At 54.4% G+C, this 17253-nt stretch overlaps 1 protein-coding gene across 1 annotated transcript in view; it reads right to left on the bottom strand.

Moving 5' to 3' along the window:
• The window catches only part of DGKD (diacylglycerol kinase, delta 130kDa), a 90847-nt gene that overhangs the window by 16389 nt on the left and 57205 nt on the right, over nucleotides 1-17253 (bottom strand). Inside the window, exons 4-23 of the mRNA XM_006866807.1 lie at nucleotides 15133-15237; nucleotides 14820-14952; nucleotides 14001-14107; nucleotides 13633-13758; nucleotides 12849-12951; nucleotides 11618-11780; nucleotides 10479-10587; nucleotides 9075-9214; nucleotides 8183-8267; nucleotides 7582-7676; nucleotides 7396-7495; nucleotides 7024-7297; nucleotides 6689-6850; nucleotides 6074-6202; nucleotides 4942-5038; nucleotides 3624-3734; nucleotides 1948-2044; nucleotides 1733-1840; nucleotides 848-961; nucleotides 626-760 (exon numbers count right to left, since the gene is read on the bottom strand). Coding sequence (XP_006866869.1) covers nucleotides 626-760; nucleotides 848-961; nucleotides 1733-1840; nucleotides 1948-2044; nucleotides 3624-3734; nucleotides 4942-5038; nucleotides 6074-6202; nucleotides 6689-6850; nucleotides 7024-7297; nucleotides 7396-7495; nucleotides 7582-7676; nucleotides 8183-8267; nucleotides 9075-9214; nucleotides 10479-10587; nucleotides 11618-11780; nucleotides 12849-12951; nucleotides 13633-13758; nucleotides 14001-14107; nucleotides 14820-14952; nucleotides 15133-15237 — 2493 coding nt within the window. The remainder of the gene's footprint in view (nucleotides 1-625; nucleotides 761-847; nucleotides 962-1732; nucleotides 1841-1947; nucleotides 2045-3623; nucleotides 3735-4941; nucleotides 5039-6073; nucleotides 6203-6688; nucleotides 6851-7023; nucleotides 7298-7395; nucleotides 7496-7581; nucleotides 7677-8182; nucleotides 8268-9074; nucleotides 9215-10478; nucleotides 10588-11617; nucleotides 11781-12848; nucleotides 12952-13632; nucleotides 13759-14000; nucleotides 14108-14819; nucleotides 14953-15132; nucleotides 15238-17253) is intronic.

The raw sequence follows: 17253 nt of genomic DNA, 5'->3' as shown, positions 1-17253 counted from the left end.
ACACACCAGCTGCTCTCTGGAACCCCAAAGAGGGTCACTATGAGTCAGAACTGACTGGACAGCGCTTAACAATAACAAAAGGTCCTAAAAATAAACCCTACGGAGCCCTTTTCCTGGGGGCAGCTAACATGCAGGCTCATGTCCATCCAACACCACACCTCCCATCTCTCTGAATAAAACTTTACTGCCCCAGACCGCAGAGACAGCGCAGCTTCTGTTGGAGACCACCACAATAAAGCAATCAGAGACAGGCACCCACACCTGGGGGGTCCCCGGGCACAGAGAGTGATGTGAGCACACTAGGTGTTGTGCACTGTTGTTAAGAGCCGTCGAGTCAATTCTGACTCATAGTGACCCGGTACGGGGTTTCCGAGGATCGGCTGTGGGTCTGAACCTCCAACTTTGTGGCTTGCAGTCCAGTGCTTATCCAACAGCCCAATACCAGAGATATGGTGCACGAGCAGGAGGAAAAGTGGGAAATCCCAGGAGACTGACCCGAAGGAGGCACTGCCAAGGGGGCACCAAGGACCTGCTCAAAGCAGGACTGTCACAATCTGTGGGGAAGCGCGGCAGAACCAGGTCGGCCTGCACAGAAAACTGCAGACCACAGAGGCAGACCCCTTACCCGGTCCCTGGTGAGCGTCTGCGCCCGGTTCTTGTGAAGGATGCGGATGTAGCCTGGAGGCTGGATCCAGGCCTCCCCGTCCACCTGCACAGGGACGCCCTCATCACCCAGGATAGAGATCCTTACGGTGCGGCACTGCGGACACAGCAGCCATGGTAACAGGAGCAGCACGTGGCCAGACTGCCACCAAGGTCCCACCCGACCCCAAGTCCATGCTGCTACCTGGGCAATCCGGTGATGCTGCAGCTTAATCACCCGCGACACCGCCATCTGCATACTGCCAAACACGGCCACCACCTCCAAGATCTTGTCATCGAACGACGGGGCGGCGAAGGTCTGCAAGGCAGGGCAGGGCAGGGCTGACCGCCACCCAGCATGGCTAGACGCGCAGCGCCCTACGCCCCCATTCCCACCCTGTGCCTGGCTTTCCTTTCGGCTATTTGGTGGAGAACTGAGCTCATGGCCAGGTGTGTCCTACCTCACCCAGGGCCACTGGGCACATCCACCACAGGTGTGCCCTACCTCACAGGCCCTGTCTCCAGCTGCCTGGCCGCTGACTAGCCCAGGTGGTCTTAACAAGTGACTTTATACTCACTCTCCCCACATCTGTAAATAGGGTAATATGGGCATATACTCTAGGGGTGGTCACGAGGAGGAACAAGTAGAGCGCAGCGGCTACACCAAGGGACCCTCTCATCCGTCACGTGGATACAAGCAGCGCTTCCTGGGCTAGAGCCGGGCACCGCCTCCCACCATTCCCACGCCACAGTCTCAATGCCTCAGCCTTGTTCACAAAACCTCATGGGATCTGGGCCCTGGTGATTCTGCCCCCATAGTCAGCGTAACTGAGTCTCCACACACTTCACCTTAACGCACCTCAGGGCCCTCACCTATACAGTTCCCTGTCTGGAACAGCTCCCCACCCACCCCCTTCCTCTTAAGCTTCCCCAGCCATTGCTCTGGGTGGGGTCTGCCCTCAGACCACCCTCATTACACTTATCTAGACAAGGAGTCCCCGAGGCAAAGGCCCTGCGAGTGTCGGCATGCAGACCATGAAGGCCCCGTCCCAGCCCCAAGCCCATCCCATCCAGACCCCCCTCTACGTACGTCATCTTCCTTGGTGCCCCCCCAGAAGTTGGTCCCTCCGGCGTAACTGGGAATGTTAAGGACAGCAATTCCCTGAAGACTGGGAAGGGGTATTGGGCGCCCATCACACTGAGGGGAGGAGAGAAACCACCTCGTCACCAAGGGCACCGGGTTAGAGTGGTGCCTTGTGGGAGAGCAGAGCCAGCTGAAGGCGAGCTGAGGGGGAAACCGCTCACCTCCAGCAGAACCTTCTGCTCCAGGTTCCGGTAGGTTCTGTGCAGCAGCTCTTTGGTCCCCAGAACTCCGTACCACATCATGTTTTTGGTTCGACTCCTAGGAACAGAGCAGAGAACAGTCCTGGTTCTTGGCCTTTGTAGAGTTCACTGTACCCGTAACTGTCGCGTCTAGAATGGCTTCAGGTCACAGACCAGTCAGCCTCACACCAACACCACCCAAAAATGAGCAAGGACACGTTCTTGCTTACAGACTGTTAAGTGCCATCAAATTGGTTCTGATTCACAGGGCTTCCGAGAAGAGGTTGGAGAGCAGTCCAGTGCTTATCTTACAGTGCCACACCAGATAAGGCTCACAAAGCCCAAACTCATTGCCATGGAGTCTATGTGAACTCGCAGCGATCCTGTAGGGCAGAGTGGAGCTGCCCCATGGAGTTCCCAAGGCTGTAACGCTAAGCAGCAGACTGCCTCGTTCTTCCCCCATGAAGTGGTTGGTGGGTTCCTAGTGCCAACCTTTTCCTTAGCAGCTACAGGCTAAAGCATTGCGCCACCAGGCCTCCTCAGACCATTTGTGCCTCAGTAGATGTGTGTCTACCAAACCCAAAGCAAACCTGATGTCGAATTGATTTCAATTCACAGCAGCCCTCAAATACTGAACGGCTCCAAACGGCTTTATGGAGGCCGACTTCGCCCAAAGAACGGCTGGTGGGTTCCAGGCACTTTACACACTGTGCTACCAGGCCTGCTCCATTCTGGGATGAGCAGCAGTATTTTTCAGGATTTGTGTTTACCCTCCTGTGCTGGCGAACAGACATCCCTGGGGACCTCAAAGCTATTTCCTGCACTGAAGGGTTTTTGAGTTCTGAATGTTTGCTTTTCAGCTTCTTTAGAAATTTCCAACTACACAGAACTTTAGAAATCTCTGCAGTGACTCCCCAAATTCTGAGGGCTGCCCCTCCTATGCCACTCCTCAGTGCTTCCCTCAAGGTGATGGGGGCCCACAAGTGGGCCCACGACTGACCCCTGATGGACACAAGCAGGCAGGACTGAGTGCTCGCCAGCAGGGGGCACCTCTGGCTCCTTGGTGTAAATGCTTAAGAACACCAAGGCAGGATGAGAGGAGGATTCCCGGATTCCCCAGGATTCCCCACGCCTCCTGTTTGCACACGAGGGGAGGGAACTTCTACTTTTCATTTCTCTTGGTCCACTCCCCAGGCCAAGCAGAGTCAGCAAGTGGCCACCTCAGAAAAACTTCCTCAAGGTTGGTCTCCCACAGAGAGTGGGTCAGAGACGCCGCCCCCCCAGCTCTGCCTGGGCCTAGGGATAAGGGGCTGGGAACTCCTGGGGCTGGTCCACTAACACTTCAGCCAAGTCTACCACAGATCAATACCCCTGACTCCAATGACAACAATGCTGCTTGTCTCATATCGACTGTCACCACCGGGTAAATCCCATGGTGGAAACCCCTTCCAAGCTGGTTTCCTGGGCTGTGACCTGCCCACCCACAGCCCTGAGAAAGACCCCCCGCTTCTGACCACAGGCCTTCACACTTGGTCTGTTCTCAGTCTTTGCTGTCTGTAGTCTCTCTCTCACCCACTGACCCCAGAGATGCCCTTCCTGTCTGAAAGGAGAAACAAGGACAACACACTGGGTCCACGTGGCCGCAGTCAAGGCCCCACCTGCATTTCTCTGGGTGCTCGTCACGCTTGTTGTTGAAATCCAGGGAGATCTTCGCATCCAGGCCGATGCCAAAGTAGTTGTTCATGACACACTTCTCTGTGTAATACTCTCTACAAAAGACAATGTCAAAGCCATTACGAGCAGCCTGGCCAAGTGGCCTCTTCCCTGCCTCCCAACCGGGAAACATGTCTTCCTCACACCAAACTAGGGATTGCTTTTTGGAGGGAATACGTTTATGGAGGTTATCACTGAAATACCGGACACAATCCACCCATTAAAAGGTTTTATTATATCCCAAGTCATGCAGCCATTGCCAGTTTGAGAAACCCCATAACCTCAGCTCCCAGTCATCTCCTTCCTGTCTCTGGAGTTGCCTTTCTGGGACATTTCATATCAACAGAACCCTGTAGTATGTGTCCACGTGTGTCAGACTTCTTTTATGTATTAGTCCTCAATGCTGCTTTCTTACTGGCTGGACAACAGTCTATTGTATGGATTTGCCAGGCGGTTGTCCATTCACCAGCTAATGAACATTTCGGTTTTTCCATTTTTTGAGCTATCACAACATTGCTAGGAACACTTACGTGTAAAAGTTACAGTGTGGACATAGGTTTCATTTCTCTTGGGGATAAACCCAGGAGTGGAAATTCTGGGTCACAGAAATGTAGACTATCAATCACTACTAATGTCCAGTGGATCGTGGCTGAATGCAGAGAATCCTAGAAAGCTGTCTCCCTGGGTTTGATTGACTATGCAAAGGCCTGTGACTAGAACCTGACACCCTGTGGATAACGTTGTGAAGAACAGGCATTCCAGAACTCTTCACTGTGCTCACAAGGAACCCGTACAGAGATCAAGAGACAGTCATTAAAACAGAACAAGAGGACACAGCATGATTTCACATTAGGAAAGGCGTGTGTCAGTGTTGTGTTCTTTCCCCATGCTTATTCAATATGCTGAATGCTGAGCCCATAATCCCAGAAGTTAGAATAGATGAAGAATGCGCAGTCAGTACTGGAGGAAGACACATTAACAACCTGCAATGTGCAGATGACAGAGCCTTGCTCACTGAAAGCCAGGAGGACTTAAAACACTGAAATGATGAAGATCAAAGACTATGGCCTTCACTGCTTTGAGTGTGGTTCACAAAGGGGATAATTTTCAACCATGCTCCTGAAGTGGACATGTTGCAAGTTCAAGGTGTCCTCACCAGCTAGCAATGACTCCGGACTCATTTCTCTAGTTAATTCTGAAATCCATTTCCTGTGTTCCACATTCTTTTCATAGTAGGCCCAGCGGGGTCACCCTCATACTCACAGACTTTCTGGCTCGGAATTAAAGGGGTCAGCATTAATTAGCAATCGACTGATGACAGACCCTCCAGGCAAGGACCCGGACATCCCCGCCCGAACATCTGGAGGGGAGACAAAAGGAGAGGCACGCCAGTCAGGCCCACAGAATGAAGAGAAACTGGTGTCTTCAAGGCTGATGGACAAGTATCGTTCAGAACATCCTAAAAAAAATGTTTTAAAAGTGTACAAACATGTCCAAAGGGCAGCTCAAGGCCGACATCACCATCATCAAGCCACATTCACTGAATCAAAACACTCCTGATTCCTGGGAGACTCATGAACACAGCTGAGATAATGGGGCGTCCCAAGGAATCTAAGTCCTGTCGCACCTTCCAGGAACCCTGGTGGAGTAGTGAGGTGGGCAGGCTGCTAAGTGAAAAGGTCAGCAGACCAAATCCACCAGCTGCTCCACATGACAAAGATGAGGCTTTCTGCTCTCAGATAAAGACAGGCAATCGCAGAAACCCTACACAGGGTCGCTAGGCATCGGATCGGACTCGGTGGCAGTGGGCTTAGTTTGGTCACACCACGCCACAGACAAGCTTCATGAGAGCCATCCCAGGTGGCCAGAATCCTCAAGCTGCCTGCCCCAGTTTAGAACTGTTTGGAACATTCTACAATCCACTCTTTCAAACACCATCTTGTCACTGATCCAATTCACTTGACCCTCCTCGCTAGCCCCATGGCCTAAGAACGCCAGGAATTTTCTGCCTCTTCATTTCAGATTCCATCTAGAAATGGCCACATTTCATCCAGGAAAAAGACCCGCTGTGGGGTGTCTGGCCGGGCTAAGGTGACCTCCAGCATCTGCGTAAGGCTGGGAGTTACTAGAAGTCAAAGGCCGGTGTTCGTGGAACTTTCTGGCAACGTGAACCCTGAGTACATGCCCTCCTCTCGACGATGTCTCCCTGAACTCCCTCCGTCAGTCATGTGGGCACCAGCTGCTCTGTGTACAGAAGGGTACTAACACAGTGGCAGGACGTTCTGAACTGTGCCTCCCTTCCCCCACAGGACCTGGCCTGAAGGTGCCAGGCAAATGGCTGGGTGCACCCCTCTAGGACTGTGGGACAGCCTCCTCTGGCTAACATGCCACTCACGTGGGTACAGGGTCTTCGTGTTCAGCACTGGTAAGGCATCCCGGCTTCCTGTCTGGGGAGGGAGAGATGCCGAGCTGCCCAGAGACAGGCTTCCTTTGTTTATCAGCTTCTCACATGGGGATTTGGACACTGAAAACGGGAGAGAAAGGCGTTAAGACCACCCAAGGTAGACCGTTACTGACGTCTTGAGAGTCAGAGGCACTGAAGAATGAGCAGACTGCTCCGGCAGGGACAGGGACGGCCTGGTGTGAGGGAATGCAGGTGGTGGGAACTGGAGTTAGAACCCTGAGGCAGCTCAGACTGCATGAGGATTAATCCCCATCAGTGTGGCTGGGAGACCCAGGCCCCCACCACGACGGCAGAGCTGAGGCGGGGGGGGAGGGTCACAGGTAGCCACAGTGGGGACCTGAGGGAAGCAGATGAGTGGACACAGGCACACTCCTCAGATATTCCAGAATCATGACTTTCACCCGCCATGACATGAGCACACATGGGTGAGTCCGGACGACAAGCCGTGGTTGTGAATTTCTACTGGGCAAAGTGCCTGTGTCTGAGGACCCTGGCCATGGCTTCCGAGGGGGGCTCCGCCAGGACCACACAGAGGCCGGCTGGTACCTTTGCGGTGGCTCCTGCCTTTAGAGACCCCGCAGTTGTCGCTAGCAGGTGGTGGCGGGCCCACCCTGTCCTCCATCCTTGGGTCCTTCTTTTCCTCAGACTCGGAGAGACCTGGGATGAAGTCTTCCTGCTCCTGAGTCTGGGCATTCTGCTCATCGACGGCTGTGTGAGGAGAGACGCACAGCTCAGTGTGGAGAACCAGGCCGTCGTCTCCCCTGTCCCTCACAACCCAGTCTCCTTTTAGCGTCCCCTCTGGTTCCACCCCCACCCTAGTCACAGCCTGATGAACTCCATCTGGTCCACCCGCACGGTCGGGGAGAGCGGGGCTCAGTCACCTTTTTCCGTGTGCTCGATGATCTGACGGATGGCTTTCTTCAGGCTATTGGCCCTGAGCATGAGCTGCTCTCGTGGCCGGAAGAGTTGTGGCCGGGTGGGGCAGGCCGAGCCCACCGGGCGGTCCCCCGATGAGCTGCAGAGGCTGCCGGGACTGTCCCCGTCTTCCACCTCCTCGGCGATGGTGGGCGGTGGGTTGGGTAGAGAGGATGAGGCCTGGGACTCATCGTCCAAAGTCTTGAGGAGAGAGTCCAGCTTCTCCTTCAGGACAGAGCACTGGGGGGAGGGGGACAAGGCAGAGTGGTGGGCGCGTCCTCTCACCCATCACTCACCACCCCTCCCCGGCCCCAGTGCAAGGGACCCTGGGAGCGGACCTTCTTGGCCATGACCTCCGACTCCTCCGAGCTCTCAGTGGTTTTCTCGTAGGCCTTCCCCACGCGAGCCACGAAGTCCTTCACGGTCTCACAGAGCACTCTGAAGAGATATATGGGAGGACACATCTAGAGAGTTCTAGCTGGGAACCATGGCGAGTGCCCTCCCCATCCGTGCCCGCAGCTCACTTAGCTGAGGAGATCACCACCGAGTGCTGGTCGGACGTCAGGATTTTTGAGAGATGGGCTGCGACCGAGTCTTCATAGACAAGGATCTGCTGGACCTGGAGGCCCCCCAAAACAGGACTGTGGGTTCCATGCCCCATGTCCTAAGTGGGCCGGCTCAGAAGGTGACTCTTCTAACATGCACTGTCTCTCTGGGCATCACTTGCTGGCCTAGACCTGAGGGGACAGCCTGGAGGACATCATGGGCTCTGTCCGTCTACTGGCTGTGGGCAGGCCATGCCAGGGAGCGGCTTCAGCCAGAACGAGCTTCCTAGTAAAATCAACGCCTGCATGGGATCACGCGCACTCCTCCACGTGGGATCACACTCAGTCCTCCACGTAGATCACACGTAGTACTCCATGTGGGATCACACAGTGCTCCACGTACAGTGCTCCACGTGGATCATGTGCAGTCCTCCACATGGGATCACACAGGCAGTCCTCTATGGTAAGTAGTTGCTAAGAGTGGGACAGTTGACCTCACTGCATCATCAGATCCCCCAGCTGCTGGGCAGGGCTCCTAGCTCCCAGAAGCAGGGTCTTCCTGCCTGGAAGCGGGACCTACCTCAGAGTCTTCACTGAAGTCCTCGGTGACGGTGGAGGAGGAGGCCTGCCTCGGGAGCTTGGTCTCGTACGCCATGATGCTCCACCTAAGCACACAAGGACCCTCAAGAGTGGCCCCACGCCTGCTCCCCTCCCAGGGCCTCAAGCTGAGAACTGGTAACTTCAACTTGAGAAGGTTTCCGTATACTGTAAAAGGGACGCTCTGACTCCCCACTTAGCTGAGAACAAGCATGTCTAGTTCTCAGCCCAGAGAGCAGACAGCTCGGTGGAATGAGCTGGAATCTGGCCCATGAACAGCTGTCCTGGAGGTCAGCTGCTGCTCCCGGAGAAGCGGGTTGACTTACCCTTTTCCAAGAGCTACCAGATCTCTCTGAGGAGCCAGCTCGAGAGGTGTGATCATTCCACGGGAGCCCAGGGCGCTATCCCAAACAGTGAGGGCGTCTGTCCTCCCCATACACCCACCACGCCTTGATATGAACCCAAGAGTCCTTGAGACAACACAAGTCACTTCCTCAAGGCCCATTTTGCTCAGAGCTAAAAGTGTGTCACTGGAGAACAGTGATAAAGGACGTTTAAGCCCACTGAGGGACCACACAGGGGACACTGAACTCTGGGATTTGTAGGAGGGGTACTCTACTGACAGGACCAGGTCCTGAGCTGAGGCACGATTGCCCCCCCCCGGCCCTACCCCCAGCCCTGACAGACGCACAGCCAACCTCTCCTGGAGACCTGGGTCGTGGCTTCAACCATCTTGAGGGATGAAGCCTTCCCCAAATCTGATGAAAAACTAAAGACTCAGAAAACAGGGGTGGATGCTCAGAACCAATCTTCCCAGGAGTTTCAGGGGGCCGGAGGCTACTTGGTCACGGTACCTGTTTCTAAAGCACACTCACCTGTCCAGCATCTTGGTGCTGGCCCGCTCGAGCTTCTCCAGGATCTGGGGGAGCTGCGTGTCATCATCACAGGCCGAACCCCAGCCCAGCACGCGTGCCAGGTCATTCCCGGTCCCCAGGGGCAGCACACCCAGCTGACACTAATGAGACAGCAGGGAGAGTGTGGGTGTGTGGCACCTGAGACAAGACCTCTCACCCACCCAAACCCACTGCTGTTGGCAGGGTCCCTACTCATAGCGAACTCTAGGACAGAGAAGAATTGTTTCTTAGGGTTTCTGAGACCGTACATCTATCTTTGCAGAAGCAGCCAGCCTTCTCCTTCTCCTGCGGAACAGTTGGTGGGTTTGAACCGTCAACCCCATGGTTAGCAGCCCAACGTCTAACCCACGGTGCCTAAATGATGGCTATGAGATTAGCCCTGAGCCCTCGGGTGACAACAGGGATCCAGTCTCTAACCTGTGAACCTAGCTAGGCTGCGCGCCAGGCAGAACAATGTGACCTCCAAACTCAGGGGCTGCCCCTGAGGGCACTTGGTAGAAACTGTTCTTTCATAATCGTCCAGCAAGTCTATGGGCAGTGTCTTCCCAATAGCAAGGGCTCACTTCGTGTCTGTGTTCCATTCTGGTCATTCTCACAATGTTCCAAACTTTCTCAGCATGTTACTGCACACTTCAAGGAGCTCTGGTAGCGAAGTGGTTAAGAGTCGGGCTGCTAATCTCAAGGTCAGCAGTTCAAAACTATCAGCCATCCCACAGGAGAAAGATGAGGCTTTCTGCGCCCGTAAAGATGTACAGCCTCAGAAACTCTATACGGGGTCACTGTGAGTCAGAACCGACTCACAGCAGACTACCACCACTATAGGATAAGCTGTAAACCGCAAGGTAGGCAGTTCAAAGCCACCAGCCGCTCCTAGGAAAGCTTATACAGGGTTCCCATGAGTCAAACACTGCACACTTCAGGAGCTCTGGTGATGCAATGGGTTAAGCCAAACTATAGGTCACTGGTTCAAAACCACCAGTTACTCCCCAGGGGAAAGATGCAGCAGTCTGTATCTATAAAGATGTACGTACAGCCTCAAAAACCCCACAGACACTTCTGTCCTATGGGGCCACTGAGTCAGAACTGACTGGGCTGAGTTGGGTTTGGCATTTTAGTTGAGCAAAATCTACAAAGATCAGCAAGAAAGACGGGATGTGGGGAAAGGACAATTTTGGTGGCTCCGGGGTGGAATTCTTGGCTTTCTGTGGAAGACTTGACTCCATTCCTGGCCAGCATAACTCAAGTAGGGTCAGCAGCCGCTGCAAGCAGACAAGGGTGCCCACCCAACACCGGCCGCAGCTGCGCTTTAACTTTGCCACAGCACTTCCCTGGCCTTGGGCTCCACCCACCTGTCCAGCCGGGTACCTGTTTATGTAAATTGAGGCTGTCGATTTCAGACAAGACCCAGCCAACACTGCCGTCCCCTCCACAGACCAGAATCCGGAATGTGTCAAATTTCTGGAATAACCGCAACCTGCAGATAAGAGAAAGTGCAAGAAAGGCTGTTTGTTCTCCAGAAGACTGGCTTGTTTTATCCCATGACGCGGTCTCTCAGGGACGAGGCCAGATGTACACCTGCTCTCCATGGGACATCAGCTGTCCACACCACTCCTCCACTCAGGAACGGCTTTACGAAGGTGGGAGAATGTGTGAGTCACAGCTGGACAAGGACCACGGCCTCCCAGTCCCCAGATGACCCTGTCTGAGTAACTCTGGGCCTCAGCAGAGACCAGAAGCCACACTGAGGGGCCCACCAGCAATGTCCAGCCTTGGTCCTGCCCAGCTCCTGCCAGGTTCCCGGGACAATTTCCCAACAGCACAGGTTGGGAAATCCTAGAGTCGGCTATCCCTGCCCCTGCCTACACAGGCTATCCCATGGCAGATTTCTCTGTAGGTTCTTATCAAGCAGCGGCCATCCACCACCTCTCCTGTTCAGCTCCCGTATCTTCAGGTGCTGGGCACCTGTACCCTGAACCTCCCAGTACCCCTTTGCCCCTTGGATCTGCTCTAGGCTTCTGGCCAGCACTGATCCCACATCTTTCCAGCCACGAAGAAGTCCCAGGTTGGATCCCAGCCTTTCTCCCCACCACAGACACCCCGGGTGGGGGGCATGCCAACTGTAGACCAATGGGGGGATCACTCCAGACACCCTGGGGGGGGGTACTCCCTACTAGGCATCCCAAAGAGAGAACACCAACTGTAGACACCACAAAGGGATCACTCCAGACACCCTGCGTGGGGAGCACTCTCCACCAGACACCCAGGCAGGGAGCATACTAACTGCAGACCCCACGCGGGGGGGATCACTCCTCATTGCAGACACCCTGTGGGTAGCAAGCCCCACAACAGACACCTGGGTGGGATGCACTGTCCACTAGACAGCCCAGGTGGGGAGCAGGTCCCACTGCAGACACTGAAGGGGCAGGGAGCACTCCTCCTTAGCTATCCCGGGGGAGCAGGCCACACCACAGACACCGCCTTCAGCATGCACTGCCTTCACCTACCCCAGGTGTGGCCCTCCATTCATGAGGTCGAAGACCTGGGCCGGGTTCAGCAGCTGCTTGAATCGTCTCAGGAACTTCACGCCCTGGTTATCGCCGCTTTTCGAGTTGACAAAGACCAGCAAGGGGCTCGTGCAAGATGGAGGGCATGTGGCCTTCCAGAATCCTGGGTAAGGACGGAGAGAAACAGCGTGAGGGCCAAGGGCACTGGAGTCTTGTTCTAAAAGGCAACTCAGAGGTGGGCGTGGGGGCTTGCAAATGTTGTGCAAAAACAGGATGGGAAAATCATGAAAATTTTCCAAAGTCTTTTGATCCCCCTCAGACCCCTTACCCACAGTCTCAGTCAGCGTGAGGTTGGCAAACACATTTCCACAGCACCACGCCCCCCACCCAGCTAGACTTCACACTCTCAAGGATTCCAACTTTCAGAGGGCGTCCCCACCTGGTGCGAAGGTTACCATACTTGGCTGCTAACCCCAAAGGTTGGTGGTTCAAATCCACCCAGAAGCACCTGGGAAGAAAGGACTGCTGGTGTCCTTCTGAAAGCCCCACCCTGGGCAGTAGTGGGCAGTGCACTTCTACTCAGCACACATGGGGTCACCATGAGTCAGTTCAGAGGCCCCTGGTTTCTCACGGTTAGAGGGTCTTCCCTGGACTGAGAAACCTCCCCAGTGTCCCACATTTCTATGAAAACCCTCCCCATGCATCAATCCCAGGACTGTGTTAGAGCAGGTGTGTAAAAGTGTGCGGGTGGCTATTAGTCGGAGATTCGAACTGGTCACATCAGAAAAAGAATGCTCACTGCCCAGTGCCAAGTCAAACTGCCCACCATTGAGTCAATTCCTACTCAATAGTGACCCAGAGGGTTTCCAGGGCTGTAGATCTTTCAAGGGAGAAGACTGCCTCATCTTTCTCCCATGGGGCAGCTGGTGGGTTCAAACCACCGACCTTTCTGTTGGCAGCCAAGCGCCAGCAGGGCCCCCAAAACAAGGGAAATGTCTCAAGAGTTTGGCTTCTTCTTAGTCCATAGCCACCATGATCCATCACCTTCAAGTACAACAGGGGCTTCCTGTCTCGGTGGGGGTGGGTGTCAGCAAGCACCATGTCACCACACACCACCACACCCCAGGCTGCACCTGGCTTCTTGTTGAGAGCACCCCAGTACCACAAAGTGACCCAGTCAAAGAGGAGGAGAAGAGGCTGGCGAAACAGACCTGAGAAAGTGGACACCTACCATCTGAGTCAATGCTGTTGAGGGCCGTGGGGGGGATGACAGACACTTTGCACAGGCCCAGCGGGCATTTGGTCAGCAGCGACTCCTTGCACGCCGTGTGCACCTGCAACAAGGGGCTGCTCATCACAGGGGGGCAGGAGGCACCAGCAACCTGCTGACCATTCTGAGCCTGGGGCCTCTGGAACCTGCTCAGCCTGTGCCCCTAGCGAAGCTCGTGAGGAAGATGTGTGACAAGTAAGAGGGGAAGGAGGAAGCCCAGCAGGTGGATGAGTGGGGTCTGGGCAGTGTGGGCTGTGTGGGCTGTGCTCCTGGCCCCAGAGATAACTGTGGTTCTACCCGGACAGACAGAACCAGAACCCAAGCCCAGTGCCTCGAGTACATCCCGACTAGGCCCAGCCCTGGACAGCGCGTCCTAGACTCTAAATCTTTGTGGGAGCACTCAGCCTCATTTTTCTCCCTTGGAGTTGTTGGTGGAATTGAACCACCGACCTTGTGGTTGGCAGCACACACAATCATTATCCCGCAGCACCACCAGGCTGTCTAAATTCAAAACCACAGAACTGTTCTCTGAGCATTTCTCCATGACTAGAGCCCTAGCCTCGGCTCCTTGCAGCCTTCTGGTCTCCTCACTGCCAGACCAGGTACCACAACCACTGCTGAACACAGACTCTGGAACCCATCCAAGTGCCCACCCCCTGGCAGGATCCTCCCGTGTGCAGAGGACCCCAGGCATCCACTCCCCAACAGCAGCAGGACCCCGCCCCACCACCCGCATGCCGCTCACCATGGCCTTGCACCAGAGGCAACGCCAGTCCTGCAGACGCAGCACGCTGCCACAGGTCTTGTCACACACCGTGCACTTGGCGCTTACGGGCAGGTTCCCTTCCAGCCACTGATGCGGCATGGCAATCTACAAACCAAGGGCAGGGGGCTCCAGACCCGACACCTCCCCACTAGGGCACCCTCGGATGGCGCCCAGACATTTCAACGTGTCCCTGAAGCCGGCATTACAGCAACCCTGCCCACGCTTGCTGCCTACCTCCCCTGCCAGGAAGGGGCCAACGCCCTCATAGGGAGTGGGGGGGGGGGGGCTCAAGAGGGGAACGGGGACCTGCAAACCCACGAGCCCCCTGTGGTCTCCCCTCACCATACCCCGTCTTCGTCCTCAATGATGTCCTTCCCAATGGAGGCCAGCGTGGTCCACTTGCAGTTATTGATTGCACGCACAGCACAGCGTTTGTGGGCCTTAAATTTGCACACTGGGGGTGGGCGTGGGGAGACAGGTCAACCTGCCAGCCCTGCAGCCCTGAACTGGACAGCTAGGCTGAGCAGAGGGCGATGCGGACGAGTCTGGCCTCCCAGGGCAGGTGGGGGGCGAACCAACCGTACGCCCGTGATGACAGAGGAACCAGATACGCCAGCAAGGAGACTGGGTGTCCAGTTCTGGCCAGGGGCGGGAAAACGCTCTGCATGGGGCCCAGGGGTACAGAGTCTGGGCTTTGGGCTTTGGCAAGTGAGACGGTCACTGTTCTAGTTACGATCTGTCATAACAACTGCCAAGTGGACCTCCGAGACGCAGAAATCCATTTAAAAATCAAACATGCCTTTCTGAAGCTTGAGGGGCTATACAAATACAGGAGGTGGGTGGCCACAGTTTGCCAGACCTGGCTCTAGTTCAGAGCTCTGGCCACTGGGCTGGACCTCACTGCCTAGATATTATAACTGGGCTCTCAGTCAATCCACACATCCAACTAACTCAAATCGGGGAGGCAGAGTGCAACACCTCACTATGGCTCCTGACTGCTTCGGCCCTTCCTTTCACTTGGGTCAATTCCAGTAAAAAGTCAGGATCACGGGCTCCCTCAAGGAGCAAAACAAACGAGACGAGAGCCATGGGATCGCTGTTTCCCTGAATTGCGCCCTGGGACCCTTGTCTGCATTTCCCAGACCTCCCTCACCCTGTGTCCTCACCCTCGCAGGATAGCCCGTGGGAAGTGACCCCGGACAGCGCCTCGCGGCACACGTTGCAGTACGTTGGCCTGGCGTGGGAACAGGCGTACCAGTTGTGCGTCCCTGAGAAGTGGTCCATGCTGTATTGGGTGGGCTGCAGGGGACACAGGTAGACAATCTTCAGTGTGGTGAGTAGGCAGGACTAGAGTGAGCCCCCTGAGAGAGGAGGGATGGGCGGTTCATAAAGGACAGGGCCACAGTCTGCTGAGAGGGCACTGGTGGTGGCGGACCACTGGGGCGAGGCGTGTGCAGAAGGGCATCTCTCAGGTCTCACCTCAAAGTGCTCCCTGCCCTGGACAGTCTTCAGGGCCGCGATCCAATCCTCCATTTCTTTCCTGTTGTCGGCACACAAGATGAGCTTCCGACACGGGGTGATGACCTAGAGAAGAGGCAGCATTGTAGGTGTCGCCAGGGACATGGCCAGGTGCCAACAACCATCAGCATGAGACAGACCACCACATCAAGACGACAGTTTTAGGAAAGGGACAGCTTCGTCCAGGAGTGCACACTGAGGAACAGAACCTAGAAATGGCTCTCAGGGCCCTGAGAACAATCTCAAACCAGAAAGATGACCAATCTGGCTTGTATGTTCATAACCAGAGTAGACATCCACCAACTGACCCCAAAGCAGCCCAGCGCCACTGAATCACTGGGACTCACAGCACCATAAGAGAACCACCCTGTGTGTGTGTGTGTGTGTGTGTGTGTGTGTGTGTGTGTGTGTGTGTGTTGCATGCCACTAAGTCAAGTCCAACTCATACACAGGACAGAACTGTCTCAGAGGCTGTCCAAGGTTGTCCATCTTGAACGGGACATCTTTCTTCCATGGAACCACTGGTGGCTTGGAACTGCTAACCTTTTGGTTATTAGCAGCTGAGCACTTCACTATCGTACCACCAGGGAGCAAAGAGAAAAGAAGAAAACTCCTATTAGGCAGTTAAACAACAAACCAAGAACCCAGAGAGCTCACAGATGGAGGGCTGGTCCCCGGGATGGCCTAGGAAGGTCCACACTGGCTCCAGGAGAAATCACGGTTTGTTTCAAACACATCATGTATCAGTGAGCTTGGAGAAAACCTCTGAACATCTGGCAGCAGAATATCATGTGATGCTGTGGGTTAATGTACCAGACTGCGAAGCCGTCTGAACCGCAAGGTTGGTGGTTCAAGCTCACCAGCTGCTCCTTGGAAACCCTATACAGGGTCGCTATGGGTCAGAATTGACTCGACTAGCACCTAACAACACCACTACCACTAGGGTCCAAAGAGCTCTCATAGTGGTTACACATCGGGCTACGAACCTCAAGGTCAGCAGTTCAAAACTACCAGCCATTCCGTGGGAGAAAGATGAGGCTTTCTGCTCCCGTAAAGATTTACAGCCTCAGAAATCCTGTGCAGGGTCACTATGGGTCAGAACCGACTGGACGGCACTTCACAACAACAACTAGGGTCCAGGTCAGGAACCTGGTAAACCACTAACAAACGAAAATGGCATCCACACAGATAACATTTTGACAAATCAATATGGAAAAAAATTGAAAAAAATAAAAAACAACACCCCACCCCCCACCCCAATGAGGCTAGAACTCCTGGTGTAGTGCTGTAGCATTAGCACTGGTTTGTGAACCACAGGTCGACGGTTCAAACCTACCAGCTGCTCCTGGGAAACCCTATACAGGGTCACTATGAATCGGAACAGACTCGGCGGCATTTAACTACAACAACCGCAGTTACACCACAACAGAACAGCAATATGGCATCCTCGAGGGAACCAAGTCATATCCCCTTTAAATGTTCTTTGAGTTTGGGGAACAAAAAGAAGTTTGCAAGGGCAAGATCAGGGTTATAGGGTTGGTGGGGTAAGATTTCCTAACCCAATTCTCATAAAACATCCCTTGCTACCCTTAAAGAATGTGCAGGTGTGTTGCCAGGATGGAATGAGATGCCTTGGCACTATGTTTCCAGCCTTTTCCTCACCAACGCAGTTATCTGTTTCTTTAAAACATCCTCATAATACGCCCTCTTGATCATCCTGTGTCATTCAGGAAAATATACGGAAATGACCCCTTCAGAGCCCCAAATATAGGCGCATAACTGAGCTGATCTCTCTGTTCTGAATTCGATTGGCCCAACAGATTCCCTTAAAAGCCAGTTTTGAAGGCATCCTGATTAAACTGAAACACACGTAGTACTGAGAGAGCTTATCTGAGCCATCCACTGATCACGGAGACACACTTAAACACGTTTGATTTGGAATAAACCTTGGCATGTATGAACTGGAACCCTAAGAGCAATATTTTTCAGCTCTGGTAGCGTAGTGGTTACAAATCGGGCTGCGAACCTTAAGGTCAGCGGTTCGAAACTACCAGCCGCTCCACGGGAGAAAGATGAGGCTTT

Source organism: Chrysochloris asiatica, unplaced genomic scaffold (assembly GCF_000296735.1).
Source record: "Chrysochloris asiatica unplaced genomic scaffold, ChrAsi1.0 scaffold00096, whole genome shotgun sequence".
NCBI lineage: Eukaryota > Metazoa > Chordata > Mammalia > Afrosoricida > Chrysochloridae > Chrysochloris > Chrysochloris asiatica.
The sequence above is the reverse complement of the archived record's forward strand: the minus strand, read 5'-3'. Positions and strand labels throughout refer to the sequence as shown.